The sequence below is a fragment of the Lactuca sativa genome, chromosome 9, assembly GCF_002870075.4.
Source record: "Lactuca sativa cultivar Salinas chromosome 9, Lsat_Salinas_v11, whole genome shotgun sequence".
Classification (NCBI taxonomy): Eukaryota; Viridiplantae; Streptophyta; class Magnoliopsida; order Asterales; family Asteraceae; genus Lactuca; species Lactuca sativa.
Genome location: NC_056631.2, coordinates 47757039 through 47769544, shown reverse-complemented (window position 1 = coordinate 47769544; position 12506 = coordinate 47757039). Strand labels below are relative to the sequence as shown.

The 12506-nt window shown below is 33.6% G+C and overlaps 3 protein-coding genes across 3 annotated transcripts; 1 reads left to right on the top strand and 2 right to left on the bottom strand.

The window, feature by feature from the left end:
• Positions 1-1681, top strand: LOC111919534 (uncharacterized). The gene is made up of 3 exons (XM_023915095.3): positions 1-380; positions 915-1079; positions 1450-1681. Exons 1-3 carry the CDS (start codon positions 57-59, stop codon positions 1546-1548), a joined length of 588 nt encoding a protein of 195 aa, XP_023770863.1. The 5' UTR covers positions 1-56; the 3' UTR covers positions 1549-1681.
• Positions 1682-6783: 5102 nt separating this feature from the next.
• Positions 6784-8389, bottom strand: LOC111919533 (putative ribosome biogenesis protein C8F11.04). The gene has a single exon (XM_023915094.3). It carries the CDS (start codon positions 8320-8322, stop codon positions 6985-6987), a length of 1338 nt encoding a protein of 445 aa, XP_023770862.1. The 5' UTR covers positions 8323-8389; the 3' UTR covers positions 6784-6984.
• Positions 8390-9205: 816 nt separating this feature from the next.
• On the bottom strand, positions 9206-12068 carry LOC111919532 (protein PIGMENT DEFECTIVE 338, chloroplastic). Its single transcript, XM_023915093.3, has 8 exons — positions 11137-12068; positions 10977-11051; positions 10830-10901; positions 10638-10718; positions 10459-10556; positions 10008-10133; positions 9772-9820; positions 9206-9699 (listed from the first exon to the last, which is right to left on the bottom strand). The coding sequence occupies exons 1-8, from the start codon at positions 11974-11976 to the stop codon at positions 9526-9528; spliced, it is 1515 nt and encodes a 504-aa protein (XP_023770861.1). The 5' UTR covers positions 11977-12068; the 3' UTR covers positions 9206-9525.
• Between the last annotated feature and the right edge of the window lie 438 nt (positions 12069-12506).

The following is a 12506-nucleotide window of genomic DNA, read 5'->3' as shown; positions in this document are numbered from 1 at the left end:
AGAAAAGCTAAGCCCTAAAACAATTTACAAACTTTTTGACTTGCTAGTAGTGACAAATGGGGAGCCAAATGGAGAGCCATTGCATTGACGATGATATACTCACCGTCATATGGACGGCGGAGCAAGTCATTCAGAGAGTCTGCGAATTAGCTTCTCAAATCAACAACGATTTCTCTTCGCCAGGATCTTCTTCTCCGGTGGTCGTCGGTGTTGCCACCGGAGCCTTCCTCTTCCTCGCCGACCTCGTCCGCAACATCAAATTGCCTGTCACCGTCGATTTTGTCCGAGTTGAATCCTATGGCTCTGGAACTGTTTCCAATGGTGCTCCGAAGATTTCATGTGATGTGAAGCTTGATGTCGTCGGAAAACATGTCATTCTGGTACTTCTCTATTTTTTCAGTTGAATTCTCTGCTCTGATTGTCCTGCATGTTATCTTTGGGTGACAATTCTCTACGATTTCTTTCGGATCCGTGATAATCTAAAAGAACATGAACTTTTCTAACAAATTTTGCGACTGATTTAGAAGCTAGGTGACGGAATCGAATACTATCCATATTAATTCTCAATTTGAAGAGTATTGAGTTCGATTCGTGGTTGATTTGGAAGGTCTTGCTGTTTGGGAAAGGATTGGTGTAGATCTAGTTCGCTAATCTTCTCATTTTTGTGCATTTGGTCTTTAATTCTTGCTAATTTGATATTGCTCACATTGTTCATACTGCTAACTGTTAATTCTGTCCTAGACTTCACAAACTTCAAAATTTTTGCTCTATTTTGTTTCATTTCATAGATGCAGTCATGTATAAATTGTTTCATTTGCAAGAGTGTAGCAATATCTTGATCATTCTTATGTTACATTTTAAACCAATTATCTCTTCTAAAGATTAACATAATTGAGAAATTATATGGGTTTCAGGTTGAGGACATTGTAGATACAGGAAACACTATTTCCCATCTCATTTCTTACTTGGAAAGTAAAGGCGCAACATCCGTTTCTGTGTGCACTCTTCTTGACAAACCATCAAGAAGAAAAGTTCATTTTAAGCTCTTGGGTGATGGAAAGTTCTATGGTGGTTTTGAGGTACTACTCTCTTTTTCTATAATCTATCACACACACTGACACACACACACACAATACACATACCGATGCAAATACTGATACAGATACAGATATACAGTAATACAGATACAGTTGCTTTCGGGTAGCATTTAAATTTGGTCTTTTTTATTTGTTGTGGCAACCACTATCTTGATTGTCCTTTTTGCTTAAATTGGCATTGTCACTATTTTTATAGACCATGACATGTTACCTATGGGTTGATTGAAAATGTTATTCATTTCTATTTTTAGTTTTTTATTTTTATGTTTTTACTATAAGTGGTATTTATGTTTTGTTTCTAAATGATCGTATTTAGAATGTTGACATTAGAAATTTTAAATTTGTGTGACAGTGCCCGGATTCATTTGTGGTTGGGTATGGGCTGGATTTCAACGAAAGGTATAGGAACTTGGGTTACATTGGAGTCTTGAAGCCAGAGATATATGAGTGATTTTTATTTACTTAAGGAATGAATAATAACTAATAAGCTAAAACCATGGTAGTTGATGTTTGGTTGTACATGAATCGTTTTTATGAAAATGTAATGCAAAAAAAGGGCGTATTTTGCTCTATTTTTTATTTCACGTTTTGGCCTCCCCAACTATTATTTATTTGTTTTTTTTTTAAAGTTCCTAATGTTTAATTGTAAGAAAAATGTCACTAAAATAATTACAATTAGAATAACATTTTGACAAAACTTCAAAAATGGTCCCTGTGGTTTTCGAAAATATCAAGTTTAGTCCCTAAGTTCAAAAAACCTCACAGATGGTCCCTGTGGTTTCAAAACTTTTAACATTTGGTCCTTCCAGCTCACTCCGTTAGCATTTCACCGTTAAGTAAGGGGCATTTTTGTCATTTCATTACCCAGGGACCATTTATGAGGTTTTCTATTACTTTTAACAAAAAAACAAAAAAAATAGATAAAACTTAATATGCAAGGGTCCCACCCTCTCTCTCTCTCTCTCTCTCTCTCTCTCTCTCTCTCTTCAGCTTATGTCTAAGCTTTAATGAATCCACTCGTCTCTCCTCTACCATCGCCTCCACTTATTCCACTGCTGTACCTAACCTCCATTCTCGCCCTTACCGGAAATTTGATGCTAATTGGTCCGCCATTAAAGCTGCCACCAACCTTTCCTCTTACGGGATTCTCCATTTTAGTCACCTTAAGCTTGTACCCCTTGTGGGATCGGGGAATCTTGGTCGGATCTTCCTCTGTCGCCTACAAGACTATGAACACGCACCATTGTTGAGGCGATGCTATGGATTCAATTTGAGTTAAGGATTCAATTTCTGGAGGGGAGCCATCACCACCATTGTTGGATTCATTTAATTTCATGTTCTGGTCTGACTTCTTGGAGAGGGATTTGATACAAGGTCTCTGATTTCATGTTTGAAGATCGATTTGAGTGAGGAATATATTTAATATGGTTTATGGGATTCTATCCATTTCCAGATTACATAAGTTATAGGTTTTCACACGTGTGGCGGCAAGACTATCTTCCCTAGCGAGACTGTAAAGAAAAGTTAGGGACCATCTATTCTATAGCTATCCTGATTCTCCGGGGAGAGTGGTGGTGGTCGGTACCTATGATTCTAGGTTTGTTTTTGTGGGTCAATTCAAATGTTCATCGTCGATTGATTCTAATGTCGGGATCCAACGGTTGGATGATTGGGTGAGTCCGATTAATCTATTTTTTTGTTTCTAAAAATCTCAGCTCGACGATGTTCTTGAATCATTGCTGTAGATTGAAGACAGGTTCTTCAACTTACCAAGGATTAAATCCTTGAAGACCTTTCAACAAGAAGATCAGAAGGTAAATATTCCAAAATTCGATTCTGGTAATTACAATTGGACCAAAACGGGAACAAGAGTGACAACTATGGCCAAAACCTTCATCTGGATTCTAATGATTTTCATGTTCTGGGTTCTAACGAATAGACCCTTCATCTTCATGTTTTTGTTTCAAGAACAAGAACAAACTCGTTTATGGGTATCGATTTTCAGATCTCGACTTATGGGCTTGAACACAATTCGATTTTCAACATCACACCCACACACATTCGACACACTTATGGGTCTGGAAAAGGACCTGAAGATGTCTTTTTAATGAGAGAGAGAGAGAGAGAGAGAGAGAGATGGGATGGGACCCCTTGCATATTAAGTTTTATTTATTTTTTTTTTGTTAAAAATAATAGAAAACCTCATAAATGGTCCCTGGGTAATGAAATGACAAAAATGTCCCTTACTTAACGGTGAAATGCTAACGGAGTGAGCCGGAAGGACCAAATGTTAAAAGTTTTGAAACCATAGGGACCATCTGTGAGGTTTTTTGAACTTAGGGACTAAATTTGATATTTTTGAAAACCATAAGGACCATTTTTGAAGTTTTGTCGAACATTTTTATTATGAAAGATTATGCAACTTCAAACCGTAACTCAAAATCAAACCTAATTTATACCTAAATCAAGAAAAGTCTAAACAAAATTCATAAAAATCAAATTGAAATCCCAAATTAAAATCAATTTTTTATTTTGGGAAAATTTCATAAAAATCGTTGTAGTTTTTTATTTTTGGGTTTAACTACCAAAAACATTTTTATTTTCTATTTTTAACCACTAAAAGCTTGTTTTAATTTTTTTTAAATAATACATAAAACTTGGAATCATAAAAACTATAAGAGTTTGAAAATTGTTTGATTCAACCATTTGGATGAATCTTTTTGTCGATTTAAGAATCTGTCGTTAAGTTTATTTGTATTTTAGATATCTATTGAGTTTGTACTATAATACATTGTTTTGACTGTATCACACTATGTATCAATTGATAACCCCAAAAATCTTCTACCTTTCATTTAAATAGAATTTCAAGTGAAGAAATTCCAAAGCTTTTTAAGTCTAAATAGATCTCAACAACACCACTTCTTATATCCACTAATCTTTTAGGGGTATATTTATGTACTTGCTCATGATCATGGTTTAACTAGATCAATAATGTTGGAAAATAATTTTCACCTGCAAAATAATCATACATTTGGTATTTGCAACTCATTAATGGAGAAAACATAGAATTCTTTTCTTTTTTTGGAAAAAAAATACAAATTCTCGGTAGTTAAAACTAGAAAAGAAATCTTTCAATGGTTAAGAAAAAAATCATATGAAGAGTTAGATCACTGAACAAACATGGTAAAAAAAAAACATGTTGAAGTTTTGAATCAAACACCTCATTTTTAGGGATTTCACTCCCCAACAATTGAAATCCACTTGTAGCGTGGGGACATGGAGATCAAACCCTAAGATTTAATTAAAAGGATAATGTCATTATTAGCCAAGAAACTATTGGCTTGGTTTTACAACATCCTTCATTTACTTTTTATACATTTTAAGTGTATAAACTTTTGAATCATGTGTCAATAACTTATTTTCTTCAAAGTGAATGTGTCATCCGGTTAGAGCACTTATGTGATATGTCACATAACATTTTAGTCAGCAAAACTTGTCCACACGACGTTCATGTGGATTTTTAAAATTATAATAGTAATTGTCTTGGATCAAAATTTGTTTTTATTATTTAAGATTTTAGCAGTTTGAATATATAATATATTAATTATTTGTTTATGTTTTATGAAGATCATAAAGATGTATTCTTGTTCTTTAAAACACCTTCCACCACCAGCATATATGGGAAAAAAAGAAACCTAAACAAACTTGATGATACTAAAAAAACTCAAGAACTCAAAGAACCCCAAAACACAATGATCAAAAAAAAATAATAAATAAAAAAAATAATAAAAAAAACTACCACCCCAATGTCCACTTTTTGTCCCGCCTCATGAATTCTAACTTTAAATTGAAGGCTTCAAATTAACAAGGAACCCTCAAACCAGATGGATCCAAAAATGATAAGTGGATGGTGATTCGAGAGAGGGTACTTGGTTTGCCCCCGAGTCGAGCACTTCAAACAAAAGTTGCTCAACAAATTATTTTTCAATTTTATTAATATTTACTATAAATTTAATGTTAATATTAAAATATAAGAGAACTAAAAAGCTATGTGGATGCTGAGCTGGAGCTTTTTTGCCAAGTCATCCATGCAAAGTCCCCTGGTAACAAAAGACTAAAAGAGCAAAATGATAAGTGCCAGTCTAAATGTGACACTAATTAATCCAAAATAACTAGCGCAATACCCATTTGGAGAACGGGTCGAACTGTAAATGAATTATCGTTCATTGTTTATATAATCTCAATGTATATACAATTGGTGATTAATTACATTGTGCACCAATAGTGACTTAGAATGTGGATGTAAAATAGATCTTCTATCAGGCTGATGAAGTCCCAAAATTCGATTTGTAAGAAAACAGTGACATAAGCATCCTAATTTGTAGTATTTCATATGCAATTGTTAACATCTATTCCAACCTTAAAAACTTGAAAAAATTTAAATATAAAAGGCAACCTTAAATTGTTCAGAGTTTTCATAATACCAATAAATGTATACTGTTATAGACTCCAATAAGTGATTGAAAATCTAGATGTTTATAGACTTGGATCACTTAGTTACTAATACTTGACATTTATAGGTCATTAAAAAAAATGAAAGGTCCTAATAAATGAACATGAAAAATACAATAGTATATGTCTGTCAAATTAGTTGATTCAAAATTTAATCAAAAGGAAAATACTTCATAGGAACGGTGAACCATATGATCATATAAGTATCTATTTTCCAATAAAAGTATATTGCTATAATTAATTAAAAATATAAGTATGTTAGTCATATTATTGGTAAAGCATTTACTAAATTACCCATTAGGTTTTTTTATCGTGGTAACCTTGATTTCTTGACATTATCAAGTAATTGATGGGAAATATTTTGATATTAATAATGAAAAAAAAAAAAAAAAAAAAAAAAACTAATAAAATACTATAAGACCAAACACCAATTTACCTACGGGACTTTTTGGCATCCTAAAAAAACCGTTCTACTTTCTTTTATAGCATCAAACGTATATAAATATGTTGTTATTATTTGTAAAAAACATAAGTATGTTGCTATTTTCTGAATGAAAAAAATATGTATGCTGCTATTATTTGCTCAAAGATAAGTATTTTGCTAAAATACTTGCTAGTGGGATACCAACACGATTATTAGAAAAAACAATCAAAGTTTGGTTCAAAAAAAGATGGAAAATACACCAACTATCAAAGGACACATTCACCTTTTCAGGTTCATCTAATTCTTAATTTCTTTAAAAAATAAAATTTAATGTTTTGTTCTTATTAAACCATTTTACTTACAAAGAAGGATTTTTTGAGGGTTGAAGACATTATTCTTGCATCTATTTATGTAATTGAACCCATGTACTTGGGCTTTTTTTGTAATCACACCAATGTTGTTCATAAATGCAAAATAAACACTAAATTTGACGAAAATAACCTGAAGCTGAAGAGCAGATTTCCTTTCAACTTGGTTTCTCATATTTGTTTCTTGATAATCAATAAAGGGTATATGTGGAATTGGACCTTTTTTGCCTACTGCATAGAATCTGGTGGAAGGAAGGACAGGATAGCTAACAATTTTGGAATTAAAGACATACAAAGATATTGAAAATCATAAACAAAAACCAACATTAATAGAATATCTAAATTCAATTAACCTGCTAAAGTAGAATTGCAAATTCCAATCTTAACATGAAACTAGTATGATTTTCATCAACAAAATAAAAAAACTCCCAACAAAATTCTTTAAAGTTCATTGCACTGATACCAAAATACATAAACCAAAAGTCAACAAAACAAAAATGCAGAACTCTTAGCTATCATCAACCGAATTCACTATGATTCCATTAGCAAATGCTTAAAGTTCACTTCCTTAAAAACAAAAAACTTAACCTCTTGATGCTGATTTTCCTCCTTTCTTCTTTCCAGATTCTCCATTCGGTTTCTCACCTTTCTTTTTCGCTTTTTTATCACTTGGTGTTGTGTTACATTCATTCACTTCAACAACATTTCCCTTCCTTTTCTTTTCTTTAGCACTCTTTCCTGATTTCACTTCAGTGTTCAAAATCTCTCCCCCTTCATCTTCATTTAAATCATTCTTAACCTCATTAATCTTTCCCTTTTTGGGTGTTTTCTTCTCTTCCACTTTCTTATTTTCCACCACCACTTCCTCCACCTTTTTCTTTGCCTTTTTACTGCTTGGAGCTGTGATAGCATCACTAACTTCAACTACGTTCCCCTTCCTTTTCTTCTTATCAGATTCTTTTGCTCCCTTCTTCTCTTTAGCACTCTTCTTTGTGGGCTTAACTTCTACATCGTCGTTTTCAATCTCCCCTCCTTCATCTTCATCTTCATCTTCTTCCATATCATGGTTAACCTCATGAATTCTCTCCTTCTTCGATTTTTTCTTCTTACCAGATTCCTTAACTTCTATCAATTCTTGCTCAACATTCTTTTCTTTAACTCCTTCAATTCTCAACTTAATATCAGGCAAAGATTGATAGAGAGGCAATGCTACAGACTCTGAAAACTTCAAATGCAAAGACCTGACACCACCTAACTTCTTTGGAATAAACTCAATAACTCCTTCAATGGCAGCACTTACATTCTCGATAATCTCATCTCTCTCCATCGATACCTTAGCAACACGAACCACACAGCACGTTCCAGTGCTAAAAAACAGCAAAGCAGACGAACACGCTCTCTCAATTTGCTCCTTCCAGTTCTTATGACTCAAATCAACAGGTAAAGGCAACTTCTTTTTCTTAAAAAATTGTTTACCTAATAACTTAGGAAGAAGTGGAATTACCCTTTTGTCGGCGAAGAACATCTCGTACGAATCGCAGAGCTTGCGTTTTGCTTCGAAAGGCCTGTAGTCTGTTTTCAGCTTCGAAAGCTTGATGACTTTGGTGACCGAGATTCCGTCTTCTTTTATCTTCTTCTTTGCGATTTGTGAAGTAAGTTTGGATTTCGGTCTGTCGTCGACAATTAGACAGAGTTCCGAGAAAGAGGTGGCAGACAAGAGGGGATGCGGGAGAGGGACTTTGTTTGGGTTGGTTCGTACTCCATTGATTCCACCTTTTTGTGGAATTTTTTTGAGTGTGAGAATCAGGTAAATGAAATCATCTTGTGGTAATAGTTGTGGGTTGTTGGACTCTGATTGGGTGTTCTTCCATTTGATCAAAGCATCGACGGCTTGGGTGGTTGTGGAGGAAGAAATCGCCATTAGAGAAGAACAGAGGAGAAGAGTCGGGGGCAAAGGCAGCGGCGAAGAGGGAGGGAAAGAGTGAAGTTAGACCTAGGTCTAATTTTATAAAAGTAAAATACTAAAATAGTCCCTCAACTATAACTATATTTACAGTTTTAGTATATGTCTTTTAACTTCTTTGATATGGTTTACTCGTAGTTGATGAATTGTGTTTTAAGTCGATAATGAGTATATATCATTTACATCATGAGCAATATAATGCAAACTTTATACTTAATGTATTTTCTTTCCGAATAAAATATAGGTTATTAGTGAATTTCATGTTGAAATTATGGAGGATGAATTTTTATTCTTCATATATGTTTATGAATTTCAATTAATATAGTTTTTTATGATATATTGAACTAGTTTCGAATTTCTATGGTACATGTGGAATTGCATTATAAATGTCATGTTTTTTTATTGACAAGTTTATAAATGTGATTTGTTTTTTTTATTGACATGTTGTCAATCTCAAGCTTACGTGGCATTTCTTATTATGTGGCATATAAGCAAACTTTACTTATTAAGACCTAAATCTTTTTTATCGTTACTTATTCAACCTATCAAGTTACAATGAGTTGTCCTTGACATTTGCCCAATCTAAATTTAAAGATTTATGTCGAACTAAAATCATTATAATTTCCTTTGTTTGCAAAGATTTACACCATATTAAAGTAGATAAATGTTCCTGTGAGATAACAAAAGCCACAACATGCAAAAGACTAAAAGTCTCCTCATAAACTCTTCCAACTAAACACATGACATTCTAATTCTTTCAGATTCTAAATCTTTTGACAGATTATATATTTCTTTTAAATGTCTCTTAGAAAGCAAAAACACTTTAGCATCAGAAAATTAGTTAAGAAACAAACATCAAATCTCTTCAATGCAATAAATGATCTTCAACTTCCTTTGATCCATGGACACTACAAACTATACTAAAAAAGGAATTAAAAAATATACAAACAACATACGAATAAAGATCATAACTTGTTTAAGAAACAATACAGCAACAAATAACGCTAAAACACTTTTGACTTTTTGTGAAGAGGTCAACTTTGATCCTAAATGCAATACAATATCACCTTGATCACCATTGCTTGGTGAAATACTCTGTTTTTTTTTCTTTGTACATCGACCATGGGGATGATTGAGGGTAGTAGGAAAAGGGTATAGTGGTCATTTTGGTTCGTTATCTCTTTCAAATTTGAACCATTTCCAATTTGCATACATATTTTCTTCAACATTGAAGGGTAGAGCATCTGAAAGGTGTTCTAATTTTCGAATGGTTGAAACAGCTGGTAACTTCTGCCTGTATTTCTTCGCCATTTCCGAAGCTTCCGAATATACTCTCTACCATAATCAAAGCAACATCAATTCATATAACAATAAAGGGCATTTTGGTCAAAAAAAAATGTTAACTACCTCTCTGTTTGATAGGAACAAGCCAGGTTCACTTTCCAGCACTGCAGTACTGTTTGCCACAACATTTATTTAGAAACCAAAAATGTTCATTAAAAACATATAAAGGGGTTATTTTAATGATCATAATACACAAATAGGTAATTATAGCTTGGATTATTTCCTACAAACGAAATGAATTATTGCAATTTTCAAAGACAAGTCGAACAATCCATGGAGGGGTAATTTCGTCTTTTTACCTGAGAGAGATTTTGTCGGGGAACATCGACTTCACAACCAAAACTTTGACTTTTTCATCGATTGCTAGCACGTCATTGACCGAAGCAAATTCTCCTCGAGTGATATTCGAGATATGCAACAATCCACTGAAAATATAATATAAGAAATTATTAATAACAAATTTGAAGAAATAAAAACAAAAGTAGAAATCCTTATGGTTGCATTCGTTACTCAGGACAGGACAAACTTTCTAGGGTTATTTTCGATAACAAGGATGAGGAGGGTATTTATGTCTTTTTCACACATGAGAGATCGAAAGTGTCACTCAATGTCCCACCTTGTTCTTCATTTTTGAATGGGACAAAAAATTGTAATTTTCCCAATCCAATGCATACTAAACACAGTACAGCCTGTCATGTCCAGTATATCATATGGGGCCCACTTGATATCATAAGTTCATAACCCACTCACCTTCGGTTACTTTCGCCGATCCTTATTTGAGCACCATAGGGGAATATTTTTCTCACTGTGCCTTCCAAAAGAGTTCCCTCTTTAAGGTGTTTTGCATTCTATAAATGTCACAAGTAAAAAATATTAGAAGAATACTACATATGGAAGAAAAATAGAAGGAAAACCCACAAAAAACCAACCCAAGCTTCCTTTTCACTGAGAATTAAGTCGTTTGTATCCTCACTTATTCGTGTAATTTGAACAAATATTCGACGTCCCACCTATATTCATCAAGATTTAGCATGAGTAAAGGGCATAATGGTCAAAATATAGATCATGAATTTTTTTATTAAGTGTATATACTAATGATCATATGAGGCGTATCAACTTACATTTTCTTTTAGCTCGGTGAAATTATTAACACGATTGACAAGTTCAATTTTAGGAAGAAAAGCTCGTAAACCCTGCAAAAGGGAAAATTAATGCCAAAATTACTACAAAGACATCATTGAAGAAAGAGAAGATAACTAAAGTCAAACCTCGATTCTTGTAAGAAGACCACCAGTATTCCACTCTGTAATTTTGACTTCTATAGGTTCATTCAGTTGCTTAATCTGCAAGAAACGTAGTGTTAATGAAACTAAAAGAATCCCCAAATTTTCATCAGAAGACATCAACAAAGAAAGCTGAGAAAAGAACCTGCCTCACTCGATGCCAAGCTAGTCGCCGGAAAAGCCTTCGTGTGGAAATCAAAGGCCGACCACTAAGAGTTCTTCCCAAAACTTCTGCAAACAAAACCGTTCCATGTTCAACAACCGGCTGCCCAGCCACCGGACCACCGCTTAACGCCTCTTCATTTCTCACGATTCCCATCTTGCCCTTCATCAAAAACTCTTCGGGGTTCTTCTCAAAATCACACAACAAATTATCCAACTCTTTTTCGTATAAAGGAAGCACTTCTTTCGTCAGCATTGTCCCTAATAAATCTGCACCGATATTAACATCAAGCTTGTATTCGTTTCCTGAAACGACTACACCAACGACAAAATCGCCTTGTTTTGGATCGTAATACTCTACAGAAACCTTCTTATCCTCTTCTTCCTCCATTGAAATCTCCTCGCTAACATCTTCTGAATCGCTAGTCTCTTCTGCGGACTTACCATCCCTAAAAAACTTGTAAAAGGGCTCTAATACCTCCTCTTTCTGAGGCTTAATATACTCACTTTCAACTTGTGGTGGTACATTGATAACGGGCATTGGTGATGGTTTACCCAACAATCCAAGCTCTTCGATCTCGTTTTCTTGAGTTTGGTCCAACTGAGTGTTTGTGAATTCATCAATGACTTCATTATTCGAGCAATTTACAACATGGGTGTTTCTACAGATTGAGTATTTGGTAAGGAAAGGTAGATTATTGAAGGGTTTGGGGGTTTTAGGGCAAGAAATGTATCTGTTAATGGGGGTTTTGCAGGTTATGAAGGTATCTAGAGGAGGCAGAAACTTACAACATGGATGATGATGAAGAAGAAGGAGAGACATATCTTGTTGTTTATCATGCGAAGTTCATATGAGATTCTTCAGATTGAAACCAATTTGTTTGCTTTGCGCTCTATCCTTCAGAGTTCAGATTATGGCCTTATCTTCTTTTTCGTAAATGGGCTTTGTTAAAGTCTTACAGAATCACATATGAGATAATTAGAATGTAATCTTAAATGGAATTTGGGCTTCGTAAATGGGCTCTGGGTTCAGGGCTTCAAAAATATTTATTTTTTAGATATTCACATCAATCTAAAAAAATTTATCTTACATAATAATCAATTTTTTTTGAAATGTCAATATGAATGATCATGAAGATTATATCTACAACAATCCAGAACTAGCTCGAAACATTGTTGTAAATAGAAATGTATTGTTATTTAATATTTTATAAGTGATATGGTGATTGTATTGTTATATTCCTTAATTATAATAACTCATAATTCAAACATTAGCAATAAGAACTTAGGAACAATTTCATAAATCAGGACTATTTCTTATAATGATAATCTTAGGAACAATTTCTCCAAACA

What these genes read in the sequence shown, in the direction of transcription:
- LOC111919532 (XM_023915093.3), bottom strand. Translation starts at nt 11,976, where the DNA reads ATGTCTCTCCTTCTTCTTCATCATCATCCATGTTGTAAGTTTCTGCCT. An exon ending in CTTGGCATCGAGTGAGGCAG is followed by an intron (nt 11,052 to 11,136) that starts GTTCTTTTCTCA and finishes CGTTTCTTGCAG; the next exon opens with ATTAAGCAACTGAATGAACC. An exon ending in ATCGGCGAAAGTAACCGAAG is followed by an intron (nt 10,134 to 10,458) that starts GTGAGTGGGTTA and finishes TTATATTTTCAG; the next exon opens with TGGATTGTTGCATATCTCGA.
- LOC111919533 (XM_023915094.3), bottom strand. Translation starts at nt 8,322, where the DNA reads ATGGCGATTTCTTCCTCCACAACCACCCAAGCCGTCGATGCTTTGATC.
- LOC111919534 (XM_023915095.3), top strand. Translation starts at nt 57, where the DNA reads ATGGGGAGCCAAATGGAGAGCCATTGCATTGACGATGATATACTCACC. An exon ending in TCGGAAAACATGTCATTCTG is followed by an intron (nt 381 to 914) that starts GTACTTCTCTAT and finishes TATGGGTTTCAG; the next exon opens with GTTGAGGACATTGTAGATAC. An exon ending in AGTTCTATGGTGGTTTTGAG is followed by an intron (nt 1,080 to 1,449) that starts GTACTACTCTCT and finishes TTTGTGTGACAG; the next exon opens with TGCCCGGATTCATTTGTGGT.